At 46.9% G+C, this 17,579-nt stretch overlaps 1 protein-coding gene across 1 annotated transcript in view; it reads right to left on the reverse strand.

The window, feature by feature from the left end:
- SMAD7 (SMAD family member 7) overlaps positions 1–16,950 on the reverse strand; it is a 99,017-nt gene extending 82,067 nt beyond the window's left edge. Inside the window, exon 1 of the mRNA XM_080973561.1 lies at positions 16,877–16,950. Coding sequence (XP_080829687.1) covers positions 16,877–16,916 — 40 coding nt within the window. The 5' untranslated portion in view covers positions 16,917–16,950. The remainder of the gene's footprint in view (positions 1–16,876) is intronic.
- Positions 16,951–17,579: the final 629 nt, after the last annotated feature.

A 17,579-nucleotide genomic window follows, 5' to 3' on the forward strand; every position in this document is an offset into this window, starting at 1 on the left:
TCCCAACATAGATAATGCGTCGATAAAAGTATTCCAACAGGTGAACACCCAGTCTGGCACTCCCAAGACATTTTGGACTACAACCCCCCCATCAGTCCTAGCCACCACTTCCCCAGATGTGGCCTCCAGATGTTCCAACTACAGCTCCCATCCTAGTAAGCCCCAATGGAGACAGGATTGCTCTGCAAAGCAGAGGATTTAGCACTGGACTTAATGCATCTTAACAGGAAAGGGACATCTGTAAGCCTTAGCCTAGAAACAGATTAATGTCTGGTCAGTTTAGAATAGAAACTCGAGGACTCGGGAGGTATATTTCTGAAAACATGGGCTGACTGTAGCAGTATTTATATCCGTTTCTTTACGGGATGTGTTCGTTCCCAGGCTGGTGTGTGGGTGTGCGTGACTGAATACTTCTTGGCTTGCTGTCTGCCTTCCTGTACACCTCTTGACTGAAGTATGTGATTCATAAGAACGCAGTCCTAAGCTGTGAATGAAAGGGTGTGTGATCCAAGACTGACTAGCTTTGCACTTATCCCACAACCTATGCATGTGTGCCTTCTTCAGAGCTAGTATGGCATTGTGGATGAAAAGACTGAGCTGTAGGCCAGGAAGTTTCCTGGATCAAATCCTCTTTTTCTGGGTAGCCTTAAGCAAGTGGCTTGCAGCCTCACGGCTCCCCATGTCCTCAATATGGGAATGGCAAACCACTTCCAGACTGCCCCCACTTCCAGGTAGGATTCAGTCACACACCAACAAATTCAGATTGCAGAATTAAAGCTGATCGGGAAGTCCTGGGCGACAAGCCTGCTTTCCAAAGAAAGACTAGAGGTTGCTGGAAACCATTGGAGAATTGCTCTTGTGCTTGTGTTCTGCTCCCTGGTTTCCCACATCTGGTTGTCACTGTGAGAACAGGATGCTGGACTAGATGGGACCCTGGCCTGATCCAGCAGGCTAGTCTTAGATACTGATGACCGGACTTTTTGTGATAAGGAAAGGGAGGGGAAAATGCATTGGGAGAGTACTTGCTTTGAGGCAACGTCACCCAAGTTCCCCGAATGCCCACTGAACAGCCAATATCACCTACTCTCGACTGCAAACAAATCAGGACAAATGCTCGATAAACAGGTTTTCTGGAAGCACCCAAAATTCTGGGTGACCTAACAGAGCAGTTGTAAGGAATACTGAAACACTCTGGGTACTATTATTCTATCACCAGCGGAGCTGATTTTGTGGGTCTACTAGTATATACAGTCATACCTCTGGTTGAATGTGCTTCAGGTTGAGCATTTTCAGGTTGCGCTCTGCGACAACCCGGAAGTAACAGAGCGTGTTACTTCCAGGTTTTGCTGCTCGCGCATGCGCAGACGCTCAAAATGACGTCACGCGCATGTGCAGAAGCGGCAAAACGCGACCCGCGCACGCTCAGTCGCGTCTTACGTTCCATTCAGGATGTGAACAGGGCTCCGGAACGGATCCCGTTCGCATCCCAAGGTACCACTGTATCTACTTTTGCAATTCCACGATCACCTCTTTCTGCATATATAGATTGTAGAAGTGCATTTATGCATCAGAGTGTACGTCTACTCTCTGCAAGCAATGCTTATCTGCACAAATGTGTGAAGTAAGAGTGTGTGTGTGTGTGTGTGTGTGTGTGCGCGCGCGAATCTACCTCCTTGGTTGCTAATTTGGCTTGTGGAGTGACTGAAAGACTGATTGCATATATTTCAGGAGTTGAGATTGACTTTCCTCCGCAGTGTCCCCGATGCCTCCCTGCTTGGACTGGAAACTAAACTGTAAATGAAGTACGTACATGTGCCAGACTGTACTGAGATGCTAGGGGCCCAGCACCCTGATGGAAATGCAGATTGCCTCCTCTGTTGAATCAGTGGAATGAATCAGTTGAATCCATTGATAAGCAAAGAGGAGTTCATTTGGGCTGACACTTCATTTCCAGGTCCAATCCAAGGAGTTCACAACAGTATTTTAAAGGGCTAAATGACTCAGGCCCAATATCTGAAAGACCACCTTCCCTACAGACCCTCAGGCGTTAAGCTCAGCACCCTGAGCTTCCACCACCCTCTTAAGTCTTTTTGAGAGGTGGCCTAGGAGAGGAACATTCTCTCTGGCAGCCCCCAAACTGTGGATTCCTTTCTCACAGAGCTGCATCTGACAGCTTCCATTCTTGTTTTCAGTGAACAGCCTTTGACACCCGAGAGATGTGTGTTTTTAGGACGCACCCTGTTTTTGGGTGATTTTTAAAACTGTTTTTAATGTTGTATTTTAAATTGTTGTAACCTGCCCTTGGACCTAAGGGTAAAGGGAGGGTAATAAATTAAAATAATAATAGGCTTCTCCTTGGCTGGTAACTGTCTGCATGTGCACACAAAAAGTGTTTGTGTGTGTGTTGGTCCCCACTTCTTGCTCCCCCATCACTGATATGTAACACTCCCTGGGGTTGGCCAGGGACTAGCAATCCCTTTATCTATATATGAATCATCATCTATGTATACACAGATTACTCTTGGTGGGTGAATTGTTTTTACTAACAGAATTGTTCTGATGTGCACGTTCCTCAGTTTTCTTCTTGTGCTCATACCTTTATACGTCTGTTCCCCGACTGGGTGATTGGGTGGGCATTAATGTTTATCTGTCCTTTTGACTTGCAAGGACACATCCGCAGCAAGCTTGCCTTGCATGCGCAAGACATAGAGTTCAGTGCCACCAATGTATACTGATGACACTGGGAACTGTTATCTTATTTCCATTCTGTTCCTACATTGTGTACTCAGCGTCTGTCGATGATGCACTTTTCAGAAACCTAGGGGGGGGGGGAGGTGTGTCTGCATGTAAGAAATTAGCCTACCGTGCAAAGATAAAATTAATGTTCCTTGTTTTGCCCACTTTTGCTTCCAGTATACCTGAAGGAGTGTCTCCACCCCCATCGTTCTGCCTGGACGCTGAGGTCCAGTGCCAAGGGCCTTCTGTTGGTTCCCTCACTACAAGAAGCCAAGTTACAGGGAACCAGGCAGAGGGCCTTCTCAGTAGTGGCGCCCTCCCATCAGATGTCAAAGAAATAAACAACTATAGGACTTTTAGAAGACATCTGAAGGCAGTCCTGTTTAGGGAAGTTTTTAATGATTGACGAATCACTGTATTTTAATATTCTGCTGGAAGCTGACCAGAGTGGCTGGGGAAACCCAGCCAGAAGGGCGGGGTAAAAGTAAATTATTATTATTATTATTATTATTATTATTATTATCACACTCACCACTGGCAAATGGCCCCCAGAAGCCTATGTGGCCCTTGGGCTTCAAAAGGTCCACTATCCTTGCTGTTGATTACAGGTAGGTAGCCGTGTTGGTCTGCCGTAGTCAAAACAAAATAATATTTTTTTAATATTTTGTTTTGACTTGTTGCTGGTGTTGGCCTTGAGAGACAATGGAAACAAACCGCTGTGTTAGCAGCACCAAAGTGAGCTCCCTGAGGTGCAAGCCTGGGCAGTGTCTGGAGGTCCTGGGTTGCCCAGACGACGCCCCCCCCCCCCCCCGGCTTTTTGCCTTTCCTTCTTCCAAAGATATCTCACAAGGCAGCAGAAGTTTAGGATCATTTTTTCTTCTCCTAGATGGGCTTCCTTCCCAGGTTGACAAGCCCCACCTGCCCCTCACTTCCCTTTACAGCAGCACATGCAGAAACTGCCTTCTTGACATGTTTCAAACACATCCCTTTGCTTGCCTGCCTGCCTGCTTTACTCAGATATGGTGTAATCTTACCTTACTGAGAATGCAACCTGATTTGCTTGCAAGGCGATTAGACAATGCTAGCTATTTGATGAGCATTCATTCTGACTTGTTTATGGGGAGGCTAGACTATGTTGCATCAGGCACGTGTTATCCTATCCCTTTCCTTATTGCAAAGCGGATTTGTTGTGCAAAAACTCACAATCTACCCGGCAACCTGAATTTGCCAGTGACTTAATCGCACCTGAAAACAGAAATGGGCCGGAAGTGCCCCTAGAGTTAGACCCTCACCCCCACACCCCCTGCGCGACGCAAATGCACACACAATTCCTGCTCGAAAGCTCGCACACAACTTTATAGCTTTTTAAAAGGTAAAGGGACCCCTGACCATTAGGTCCAGTCGTGGCCGACTCTGGGGTTGCGGCGCTCATCTCGCTTTACTGGCCGAGGGAGCCGGCGTACAGCTTCCGGGTCATGTGGCCAGCATGACTAAGCCGCTTCTGGCGAACCAGAGCAGCGCACGGAAACACAGTTTACCTTCCCACCAGAGTGGTACCTATTTATCTACTTGCACTTTGACATGCTTTCAAACTGCTAGGTTAGCAGGAGTTATGGCTTTTTAGTTGGCTCTAATAAAAGGGGGGGCAGCTACGGAGAATGTTGGCGTGTTTTTCCTAACCAATGGCACAGCTGTGTGTGGCTATTTCTGCATCTGGTCACAATAGCAACCGGAAGGAGTTTTATGTGTGCGCTAAAACCACAAAAGGCAGGAGGAGAGGGGGTGAACATGACCCAACAACTGCCTCCACCACAGTTTGGCAGCTAGCCAAAGCGGCCCTAAGGTTCAAGGGAGCACCATCCTTCTATCTCTTTAACCACATTTATAGAGCGCTGAATTGTCAAGCGAAAGCGCTCAAAGCGGTGTACAAAGCGCACCACGGCAGACCCTGCCTCGTGCGTAAAAGCCGTGCAGCAGAGAGAGTGGAGAAGCCATTGAACCGCGGTTGCCTTTCGCAGCCCTCGGGCACATTTCCCGCCGCTTCAAGCGTCGTTGTCTCCCTCCTCGAATATGGGCAGCCTCGGCCTGCCCCACAGAACCGTCCCGAGCAATCCCTGCCACCTGCTCCTTCCTGGCACAGCGCGCCCCCGGCTGCGCGCCCTCCGTCCCCACCAGCAGCCCTTTGGCTGCGGCGCTCGCCTTTGCCCGGCGCCGCCTTGGCTCACGCGGGCGCTCTTGTTGCGCGAGCTGCCGGGTTGGCTGCGGCGTGGCCTCGCCGCCTTGGGCGGGCACTCCGGAGCGGCGCGCACTCGGTGACCCGACTCCGCAATTGCTCGGCTGGAGCCAGGGCAGGGGGAGGGATTCCCCGAGCCGGGCTGGGCAGGGCTGGATGTCCCCGGGCGGCGCAAGAGCAACAGCAGCAGCCAGCCAGCCAGCCAGGGAGGCGGTGACCCCGCGGAGAAGCACCCGGCTCTCCGCCCTCGCCCTGTCCTTTGCGCTCCCTCCCCGCCCCGCGTTGCTCCATTGCCGGCGGCCCCTGTGATGATGACTCAGGCGGGGGCTGTGCAATGCCAGCCCGGCAGTCGCCGCCGCCGCTCGGGCGAGGAATGGCTTAGCCCTGGGGGCGGGCGAGGCAGCCAGGCAGCCGGGGCCACGCCAGGCCAAGGGCGCACGGCAGCGCGCAGCAGCAAGGAGGCGCGCGGCTCCTGCCCCTGCTGCTGGAGTCCCGGGGGCGGCCGAAGCGGGCAGGCGCCGCCCGGCCCCCGATTGTTCGCAGCCGGTTCCGCCTGGCGCCGCGGCGGGCCCTCCAGCCCAGCGGGAGGCGGAGGCAGCTAGAGAGCCGGGCCGGGCCAGGGGGGGGGAGAGCGCCGGGTTCCTTCCTGGGCCGGTGGGCGGCCTGCCTGACGCGCGGCCCCTCGAGCTACAGCAGGGAGAAGGGCAAGCAGGACAAACCTGCCTCGCACGCACAGACTTCAACTTGGCTTTGCGCTGCAGAGGGAGAACACGATGATATTCAGCTTGCTTCTGAGATACCGCCCCCCCCCCCCGCGCCCCGTAAATTTAGTTGTCATGGAATAACAGGAGGGGTCCTTCTGTAGATCAGGAAATGGATACATAGAAAACGGAGAGGAGGAATAAGTGGAGATTCGTATTCGGATCTGCACTTTTTGTTTTGTTTATAAATTATCTAGATTTGAGGGTGAGTGGCGGAGGTGGGCAGGTTTGCTGATGCTGCTTCAGGGTGGTTAGGACTAAATGAGGGATTTGGAAGTGCTCGGAGAAGATCTCTCCAAATGGAGTGAATGGGTAAGGTAGGAAATGCAATTCAGCGTGAACACGTGTGAAGTGAACCACCTGGGGCCACCTCCCCCCCAAACAACCTACCTAATTTCACAGATTCACTCCTGGGGACTGACCTTCGGGTCACAGAATCACAGAACTGTAGTTGGAAGAGACCTTGAGGATCGTCCAGGCCTGTGTATCTGAAGGAGGGTCTCCACTCCCATCCGTCAAGAAACCAGAGATTTGTCCTTTCTAAAATAAAGAACTACAGTACTTATCCTATGGTTCCTCTCCTGTAGGGGTGTGCAAACTTTTTTCAAAGAGGGCCAGATTTGATGAAGTGAACATCCATGAGGGCCGACCAAAGTTGACCTTTTTTAAGGATTGAAGTTGTTGAGCTTTTTCTTGGATTTTACCCCAAGAAATAAACTGCCACAGGGGCCGGATTAAACAGACCGGCAGGCCGGATTAGGCCCCCGAAACAGACTTTGGACATGCCTGCTCTACCGCAAGGGCATTCATTATTATTTGTGGTCATGACGGTTTCGGGGTGATTTATACATGGACAATACTGTTTGGCTCACAACAGTTTTGGGGTGGGCATACTGCTTCATTTCCAATCAGTGCATGTTCTGTAACTTCTTGCTGAAATTATTTAACTTTTTACACTGCAAATATTGGGAGGGAGGGTCTCCCCACTTTTATCGCTCTGTAGTGTTGGAGTGTACTTGCAGACAGCAGCAGTGCCAAGAGCGTTGGGCAGGGCGTACTTGGGGTCCCTTCTGCCTTTGGAAAGGAGCTGTATCGGCTCCCTCCCACCCAAGAAACCCCACTTCTTCCTCTAGGGTTCCTTGCACCCTTGGCAAGCAGCTGTATCAGTGTGTTCCTTCCTCCCTGCCAAAAAGCAACTTATCTCACATTTGATCTTGCTGCGATATAGATAGTGGTGGCATATCACCATGGGCATATGCATCATACATCCCATAGTCTCGAGCAGCCTACCTTTCATACTGCCTTGCCAGTTCTCACACTGCTCAGCTCCCAGCTTGTCTAATCCCACAACTTTACACAGATAGCTGGAGACACATTTCTGGGGCAACTGCGCTCCCAGCGGAGGCTGGTTTCACCAATCCCTTAGGTACGCCTCTGGCATTGGGGAAGCATCACAGAACAACTAACAAAGCAGAATGGTGTGTGGATGCTTCAGTATAGTATCCTCCAGGGATGCGCTATGACGAGAATACACCCGTAAAAAAAACACACAACCCACCAGGGCCAAATAAGTGGATACAGTGGTACCTCAGGTTACATACGCTTCAGGTTACACACTCCGCTAACCCAGAAATAGTGCTTCAGGTTAAGAACTTTGCTTCAGGATAAGAACAGAAATCGGGCTCCGGCAGCATCGATATATGCTGATTGTGCAGGATGCATAAATTAATAAATAATCCAGACGTGGCAACCAGAAGAGGGAATGAACGATTGCATTGCAGATGACTCCACGAATGAAGAAATGTCCCGGGTTCTGTTAAAATGCAGACTTGCGACTCAGTGTGCAACCTCTGAGGCAGGGGCAGCAGCTGTGGCTCAGCTTCCTTGCGCCAGACATGTCTCGTATCGGCATCTCGGTTTCAGTTCCTGATTAGTAAAATGAGATCAGCAGCAGCCCTGAAAAAAATTGATCATCATATTGACCTACCTACGTTTACGCGGATGTCGCAAGGGGTGTCGTGTCGTATCTGAGAGCTGCTTTGCATACTTAATGGTTCCATGTAAATATTAAGAATTTGTATGATGTGCGGAGATTAGGCAGGGCAGGGCAAAGGAAAGCCTCTTTGCCTAAAGGAAAGATATGTAACCATCTGATCCAGATATTGGAACAAATCATAAAAGGCTTTGCATGCACTCCTTTAACTGTGTACTTATTTCCGATTGATGTAGAATTTGGGACATTTTCGGAAGAACGGTGACCACAATCCTTAAACCCCCTTCCCTGGAAGCCCCATTGAGTTCAATGAAACTAACAACTTCTGAGTAGATAGGGTTGCATTGTTAAGGAGGCTTTTTTTCTGACCAGGTGCCCATAGAACTGGGACTACTGGAATTAGGACTCCCAAGAAAACGGAGAGGGGCCAAAGGGCCCTTTCATTTTCTGAGCTTGAGTAAATACACCACTCAAATATTGTTCCCTGTGGAAATGAGGACTAGAAATTTTTATTAAAGCAGATGCTGAAGGAGATCACTCTGCGAAATTTTATGCTGAATTATCATTGCTCTCTGTTTTGAATTATTGCAAAGTGTATTTTTAACATGAAGACAGGAGTGCCTGGCGTGCTCTGGTCCATAGAATCATAGAGTTGGAAGAGACCACAAGGGCCATCGAGTCCAACCCCCTGCCAAGCAGGAAACACCATCAGAGCACTCCTGACATATGGTTGTCAAGCCTCTGCTTAAAGACCTCCAAAGAAGGAGACTCCACCACACTCCTTGGCAGCAAATTCCACTGTCGAACAGCTCTTACTGTCAGGAAGTTCTTCCTAATGTTTAGGTGGAATCTTCTTTCTTGTAGTTTGGATCCATTGCTCCGTGTCCGCTTCTCTGGAGCAGCAGAAAACAACCTTTCTCCCTCCTCTATGTGACATCCTTTTATATATTTGAACATGGCTATCATACCACCCATGGGGTCACAAAGAGTCGGACACGACTAAACGACTAAACAACAACATTTTTAACATGGTATCTTGCTATGCTTTTTGCAGTGTAAGCCTCCTACGGATTATTTGCAGATGGGCAGCAGCATAAATAGTAAATAGGTGCACCCTACTCTGTAGTGCATGCAGCAAAGACGAGGGTCTAAATTAACAACTGCGGAATCCGCTCAGTCTCTTGGGCTGCAGAACTTGCTGAGGAGTAAAAGCAACACTGTTATGTACTGAGCTGAATCCTAGAACAATAGGATCCAGAATGCAGCAGTCTGATTGGTCCGCAGGAGCCACCCATTCCAGCTGCAGGTGGAAGTGAATCAGCGACCTGATTGGCCTGCAGGAGCAGCCCGGAATTAGCTAATCACGCGGGGCCCATCGTGTAAATAATGTATATATAGCTAGACATTTTGGGGAAAGTTTCACTCATTGCTACTACAAGCTGAATAAAAAACATGAAATACACACTCGACTCCGAGTATATTTCAAACACTGAACTCAATGGAACATGTTTCTAAGTACACATCGTATAGTGTTGCCTTGTTGATCTCAAAACCACTGACTGCTAGAATTTTGTATAGGGGATGGTCTTGGATCAGGGACCTGGTTCTCTCAGTGGGGCTTGTGTTACAGAATGAGCTGTTGAAAGTTGATGGGGCTCAAACCCCATAGTGGGTGTAACAGTCAAGAAGGCGAAAAAGGGAAGTGAGGTGCAGATGGGGCTCGTCAACCTTGGCACGGGAGCCCATCTAGGAAAAGGAAAACTCTGATCCTAAGCCTCTGCTGCCTTGCGAGATATCTTCGGGAGAAGGAAAGGCAAAGGAGTAAACCCCACACAAGTCCAGAGTGGAGTCCCTAAGATAGTTGGATGGCGCCTTGTATGCCTCCTTCCGGCAACTCCTGCAGCCAAGCTGGTGCCAAACACATTCTCTGCTTCCTATTGGACCACATCAGCGAGGCTGAGAGGGGGGTCTTGTTGTCTGGGCAGCCCAGGACCTGCAGACACACTGCCCAGGCTTGCGCCCCTGGGAGGCCACTTCGGTGCTGCTAACGCGGTGGTTTGACTTCACCACTGGAGGCGCATTCCACTGTCTCTTGAGACAGACAGATGCCAACATTTCACAGTTGGGAGCCGACTTAAATCAGATGCAACTGCTGATGTGAAAAGTTATGTCACAGTAAACCTGTCTGTCTGTGGGATGCCAAAAGCCTCTTCCTTGTTTGATTGTTTTTGCAGCAGCTGCTCTTTGAGAATGAATTGGTACCTTTGCCACGGAGTGGCAACAATTCAACAGGTGCACCTGCCCCCTTTCACTTCTGTTCAGTCCTTGAAAAATCATCCCCTGTTCAGCTCTACATGTTATGCTTCCATTTCAGAATAAAGCTTGTGTCCATAAGAATGAATGAATGAATGAAAGCCACAACAATATCTAAAGGCCAATCCACACAACCAGACCTGAGCGTTTGGTCAAAGTGAGTGATCTGTGCAGTTTTGAAAACATGTGTTTGCTCCACCAGGTGCCTGGCTAAGAACTGAGTCCACATTGCCTAAGATTCCACTCAGGTTGTGTACACATTACCATTTATCGTGGCTCCAGCGAGCTCATGCTGCTGGTGTTTGAAATCAAGTACACACGATGTTAATCCCAATTCATATGTATCCTGTATTTCCTTGAGAAACAGTGCTGTTTGATGTGTTTCCCCTCAAATCAGCTCCCATCCGGTTTGAAAATTTAAGCTGCCGTTAAGTTGAGGTGTGTACGTTTTGAAGATCAGTTGCACATGCTCAGATGACAGATCCCTTGAAGCAGAGTTGGGGAATGCAAGTACAAGGAACCAAGTCAGGCAATGTGCATCAATTGAAGAGATCCTCACCCCCTTGCTGACGTGCCCAGTAACATAGGACTTGAAACACAGCAGGGGGAAATAAGCTTGTTGCATTTTTAACTGCTAATGCGTACGTACCATTAGTCTGGCAGATGGTGAGAGCAAATGCACTTGGGTTGCAAGCAAGGTGCATGGTGAATTAGCACACAACCACTGCGGCCTGCGTCAAATTAGCACAATCCAGAAGCCACAACTCATAACAATTGTGCCCCGTTTACGTTTTCAAGCTGAATTCAAAGTCCTGGTTTTGACCTTCACAGCCAGAAGCAGCCTGGGCTCAGAGTGTATCAAGGATCTCTTCCTGTTGAGATCTACTGTTGATACCTACTCAGGGTACGAGCAACACAACAGGGCCTTTTTTGTTCGGGTGTCAAGAATGTCAAACGTTATCCTAAGGGACTCGCCTCTGGCCTATCATGCACACATTCCAGCAGAGAACTAAGACATTTTCGCTGTCATTTTGGGGGTGCTCCGTTTTAACGATGACACCTGCTACTTTAAATGTGGTTGTAGAATATTTAATTCCTAACATTGTTTAATTTATAAGAAGTTTAATTTCTAACATTGTCCATTTGTGCTTTTTGTTTTACCTGCTTTAAAAAAAAAAAGATTTTTTGTTTGCCACTGGAAAAGGCAGGATTTAAGTACTTGAAATAAATATTTAAATTCACATTTCTGGGTTTCGGTGAATTTATAAACTTACAAGGAGGACAAATTTACCTGTGTTGGCCTCAAGCCAGAAAAGGCTACTTGGTTAACACCCTTACGCTTGCAAAAAGGAGTTATTGGATCATTAACAGCCATAAGCAGACGGGATGTAAGCGCAAGGGAGCACATTATGGCATTTCTTCACATTGCACAAGCTTGTCATGTCACAAAGATTTTCACCTCCCCTTCCACCCCCACCTGAGAAATTAAGATTCTCAGACAATGTGAAAACCCCTAATGAATTTCTTGTTAATGAATGGAGGTGCTGAAATCATGACAATAAAAGGCATGCAGTGTATCAGTCACCGATGGTGCATTTATAAAACAGGAGTGAGGAGTTTGTGGGGAGATAAAAAGCACATCTGCTATGTGCTAATTAATCAAGCTGATTAAGACTCAATTTGCAGGGTATCTCGGCAGAGCACCGGCTCCTGAAAACCAGCTTCTGTGCAACTGGCCTCTTAAGTGCAGCAATCTCATAGAAGCACCAATCAATGTGTTTGTGCGCGTGCACATGTGTGTGTGTCTGGTGCGGGGTATTTGGCAACATTATCTGCCAGGCCGTGGTCCTATGGAGGTGTGAGGTTGGAATGGGGGAAAAAATTTAAACTGCTATTGGGAGTGGGAGACTAAAGACGAAATGGTGAAGGCGGCAACGATTAAATGGGCTACCTTATTAAGGAAAAATTACAAAAGACGATGTTTTGGTGGTACCTGACATCCAGCAAACTGGTAAAAATGCACAGAAAAGGGTCTAATCTATGCTGGAAGTGCCACAAGGTAGAGGAAACCCTAATCCATATATGGTGGCCATGTAAATATACTAGCGAATACTGGGAGATGATGATTCATACAGAATTAGAAAAGATCCTTAAGATCACATTTACCAAAAGACCTGAGGAATTTCTGTTAAGGATAACAAGTGATGGTATTCCGAAAGATGCACACAATCTCTTTTTTTTAACGCATCCGCTGCAGCTAGAGTAGTATATGAAAAAAGAAAGAAAGAAAGAAAGAAAATAAAAAGATATACCCATGAAATTTGGCAGAATAAATTGATAGAATACACAGAATTAGTAACTATGACCGTGAAACTAAGAAATAAGAATGAGTCACGGATAAGAGACGAGTAGAAGTGCTTTTAAGAGTATCTTAGAAGGTATAATAGTCAATTTAACCTACAAGTAGGAATGAACATATGAGCAGCAGATAACATTAAATAAAAGATGATTTGAGACGAAAATGGGTGGAATAATAGATTATAAAGCTGACAAAAGACTGCCTAGAATGCCATGGAGAGATGGACTGGGAAGTCGGAGGATAAGAGATAACGATGAATGCTGTATGATGTATATGTAAGTTGTAAAGATGCATAAACCAAATAATAAAAAAGGAAAAAGAAATATGTGACCCACAACAACCAGTCATTGTTGCTCCTAGCAGCCCACAAGGCTGACCATTTGCTAAGGCCTACCAAGTAAGATTACCAAGATCGGCTGAATCTGATTTTCTGACCCAGCTGTGTCTCATGTTATGCAACAGCGAGAGGCTCTCACTTTGAGCGGAGATGGGCTCTGGGAAGGTCATACACAGTGTGCATAGCCTCCGATCTAGCCAAGCCACGTGCAAAGGGAGACCACGGTCCAGAAGGCTTGTTTCTGGGGAGGTTATTCTACAAAGATGGCTTGCTCTTCCTGATCAGTTATTTCGATATTGAACGAGCCCCTTTCAACATGCTCACATGCGCCTCTTCTGTTCTGAAGAACTACTCTCTGTGAGTGCGTGGAATAGTGGCTGATATAAGTGCCTTCCCGCCCCACATCGGTGGAGACAGTTCATAGGAGGGCACACCTGCGCTATTTTGTGGTTCTGCCTCGTTTTCTGCTCTTTCCGGTGTGGCAGCCATCTTGCAATATGCTGTGACCCCACTCCAGCCATTTTGTATTATGGCATAACAACAACAACAACTTATTATTTGTACCCCGCCCATCTGGTTGGGTTTCCCCAGCCACTCTGGGCAGCTTCCAACAGAGATTAAAAATACATTGAAACATCAGTCATTAAAAACTTCCCTAAAGAGGGCTGCCTTCAGATGTCTTCTAAACGTCAGGTAGTTGTTTATCACTTTGACATCTGATGGGAGGGCGTTCCACAGGGCAGGTGCCACTACCAAGAAGGCTCTCTGCCTGGTTCCCTGTAACTTGGCTTGTCGCAGTGAGGGAACCACCAGAAGGACCTCAGTGTCCGGGCAGAACGATGGGAGTGGAGACGCTCCTTCAGGTATACTGGGCCAAGGTTGTTTAGGGCTTTAAAGGTCAACACCAATACTTTGAATTGTGCTCGGAAACGTACTGGGAGCCAATGTAGGTCTTTCAAAACCTGGGTTATGTGGTCTCGGCGGCCACCCCCAGTCACCAGTCTAGCTGCCACATTCCGGATTAGTTGAAGTTTCCGGGTCACCTTCAAAGGTAGCCCCACGCAGAGCGCATTGCAGTAGTCCAAGCGGGCGATAACTAGAGCATGCACCACGCTGGCGAGACAGACATGCCAACCGTTTAGTGACCGGCACCCACCAGGCTTTCTCCAAATTCCCAAATGTGCCCACTGGCCCAGAAAGATTGCTGACGCTCAGCTGTGCCATCACAAAGGGCATTGGATGTGCTCTGACTTTGTAGGAGGCCCTACTGGGTCAGAAAGAGAGACAGCCAACTGAAGGCATCTTGCCTGGAGGCCCATAACAAATGTGGCATGGAGCCTGACCACAGGGAGATGGGAGTTTGTTTGTTTGTTGCACCATGTCGATAACATGTAAATTGGGCCTCTTATTCACACTCAGACACACACACACAAGAGTGCCCTTGCTGTGCAGTCCGGCAAGCCTCTCGTCTTGAGCCAGCATTTGTAAAACGATATTTCTATATTTACTTAAACATCTATTTAAAGAGGAATCCTTCATAATTACTCACCCACAGATAGATGACACTGTTTTGGCTGTGTTTATTTAGTTTCTATTAGCGATTGGCAAAAAGTCTACTGTGGCTTTAAAGCAGCTCTAGATGAATGACCCCTTGATCATAAAATAAGGTACGCTGCCTTCTTATTTTTTTTTCTTTTTAGTCCTTGTGGGAAACGGATGGCAGAAAGACATATATCAATGTCTCCTCCTATCATTTCCAGATAAAAATACAAAAATCCAATAAATTCTAATGGGACTGGCTTAAGAGGCAAATTCTCAGAAGGACAGAGTGGTATTTTAAGTATCCTAACACTTTGGGGGTCATACCAGACTGCAGAGGGACAATATGCAGAAGTTCAATTAAGTGATCTTAAATATACACCCTTAGTTGAACGCCCAGGCCCCATTTCTGACACAGTGGGTTACCACCACAAGTATTGTTTACACCTGTTCAAAGTATGCATACAGGACCAGTCACCATGACAGCTATTAGCAGAAGCTATAACTAGCCTGACTTTCATTTTGTTGGGCGATTTTTTTATTATTATTAAAAAAAGAAAGAAATGAATTTGATGGGATTTGGACTGGGCAAATACGCAAACTTTGCATTACCTGAATGTCTTTCTAGGAGATTCATATTTATATATATATTCTTCAAAAAAATCTAATTGCAAATCCCATTTTATAGCACTCCAAGTTTGCCTGTGTGGGATGCAACCCTATCGTTTGGATAATCTAACGCTGTGGGCCAGACAGGTTTAAACCTTCTGTTGTGAAGTTTGGCTCAATCAGGGTTGGCTAAACTATTGTTTGACTACAACGCCCATCATCCCTGACCACTGACCATGCGGGCTGAGGCTGATGGGAGTTGGGAGTCCCAACAACATCTCAAGGGCCACATGTTCCCCACCCCTGGGTTCAATCCACTGGAGAGGGTGGTTCAAGTGTATGATTAATAAAACAAAATAAAAACCTCATAAGGTTAAGACTTACTGGAATGTGTTAACTCGTACCACAGCCAGACTGGAGTTGTTTGGAAAATCTCTCCCCATAACACAAAAGATAGTTTGGAACTATGACATAGCAGCTTAATTGGCTGAGCACTGGACCATTTAGATCAGTATTATCTAGCTGCTACCCAAGAGATGGTAGGGAGTTAACACGCAGTCATCTGCAGGCAGAACACATGAGCCATCACAGAGTTATGGCCAGACCCAAAAGGCTTGTTTTGTTCCCAAGTCAATTTACTGAGTATCCTGGGAGATGCCTCATAATCTTCCGTAACGGCCGGGGGTTCGCTTAACAATTCGCCTAGGGGTCCTCGTGCACATGTGTCTTGTGGGGAAATGTTTCACAAAAGTACAGGCAGCTCCCCACTCCCTGGTTTGTGCGGGGGTTACGTTCCAAGTCACTATGCGTGTTGGCGAAATTGTGTATAACTGAAACCCATTGAAAAAGCCGGCAAACATCTGCACTATATTTAAAGCACTGTTGTAAGACTTTTTAAGAGTCATGGCTTCCCCCCAAATAATCCTGCAAGCTATAGTTTGTTCAAGATCTCCTAACAATTCCCAGCACTCTGATGAAAATACAGTTCTCAGGATTCTTGGGGGAAGTCGCGATTCGTGAAGTGGTATATAATAGTGCTTTAAAGGCATAGTGTGGGTGTGACCTTCATTATTACAATCACCAGCAGAACATCACCCTCCGTGCATTTATCGCAGTATAGATTTCACTTCTTCCAGCCACTGACCTCTCTTGGCTTAGCTTCTCGACAGGCCACCTGTTTTCTTGCAGAAGAGCAAAAGAGGCTAATCCAAGTGTGTACACAGTAAACCCATTTGTAACATAAAAAATGTTGTTCCTCTCAATCTGGAATGATCCATGCTCATCCTCAACACGCTAGATCATGCCACCCATAAGGGTAGATGTGGTAACTTCACAACATATCTGAAAACCCTTCCTTTCATTAAGTTATCCATGCATTTTCCTCCCAACTTGAGAAATTAAGAAGGAAGTGCCTATTACAGGTATTGGTACAGTGTCAGTTGGACAGGTCTGGATAATCACCCTCCTGATGGCTGGCACCACATACAGCTGTTCTCAAACTGCGGGATAGCACAGAATCAACCTGCAATGAGCTTTTATTTTCTGAATGATATGGGTTTCTCAAGAAGCAGCTTTTCAGGAGCGAATTTTTTTGTAACAGATCTAAACTGTGAGTGGACTACGTAGGGGGGGGGAAACCCAAACACTCTAGTGTCCATTGCTTATAGAATAAAATCTGAGTTGGCAGCCTATGTTCTTCTTTGGCATGTGGGAATGTCCCTTTGACAACTGTGAAGCTGTTGTCAACAGACTCTTGAAGTCCTGGAAGACCATCACAGTCAACAACGTCATATTTGCTATTGAAAGACCAGGTGTTAAGAGTGGGCACACTTTTGAGAACTGCCCTCCTGGCATCTGCCACATCCTCTTTGAACACCAGGGCCCAAAGGAAGCCTGCTCTTCCAACTGCCCCGCAACTACTACTTATAACAAGAAGGCCCAAAGCACTCCTGGGGCAAAGTTAAAATAGCAAGAAGTAGCATCACACTCAACTCACCTGATTTTCTGGATGATGATGGCTGTGTGTTCTTGAGCATGGCTGTTGACTTAGAATCACTGGCGGCGGCAGCAACTGCAGCAGATGCGTTCTGTGCAAAAGATTATATTTTAGTTTCCTCTTAACTGTGTTGCTTTGAATGCATATTTTGTATTTTTAAAATTCTTTTTATTGAATGATTTTCATGGATAACAAAGGTACATAAAACACCTCTGTTTTCAGTTCAGAGTCCTATCCGTAGGTTACATCTGGTATGGGACGTTGCTATCACAGGCATTGTGAGGTTGTGGGGGGAGAGTTTTATTTTGGGGTGTTTTATTTGATGCTTTGTAAACTTCTTTGATATTTTTGTTCTTAAAAAATATAAAGTGTTATAGAAACGAAATGAAAAATTATGTTGCAAGGAGAAAAAGACAACAATGGCGCCGGCAGAAAGAAAGAACAAGCGTTTGCGGCGATTACGACTGCGTCCCTTCCCCAAAGGAGTCTACAAAACTGTAGCCATAAATCTGCGTTACCTAAATCTTGTGTCATGGCTTGGTCTGCAACACGACGCAGGGGACATGCACACAACACAGATCCGCCACATCTGTGGCAACATGAAAGAGCAAAGAAAGTGAAGCAATAACTATTTGAATGGGAAATGCTCCAGATGAAACAGCACCCTGGTAGTGTTATTCAAATAGATTAAGAAAGAATAGAA

This window comes from Podarcis pityusensis (genome assembly GCF_964106645.2).
Source record: "Podarcis pityusensis genome assembly, chromosome: 11".
In the NCBI taxonomy this organism is placed as follows: Eukaryota; Metazoa; Chordata; class Lepidosauria; order Squamata; family Lacertidae; genus Podarcis; species Podarcis pityusensis.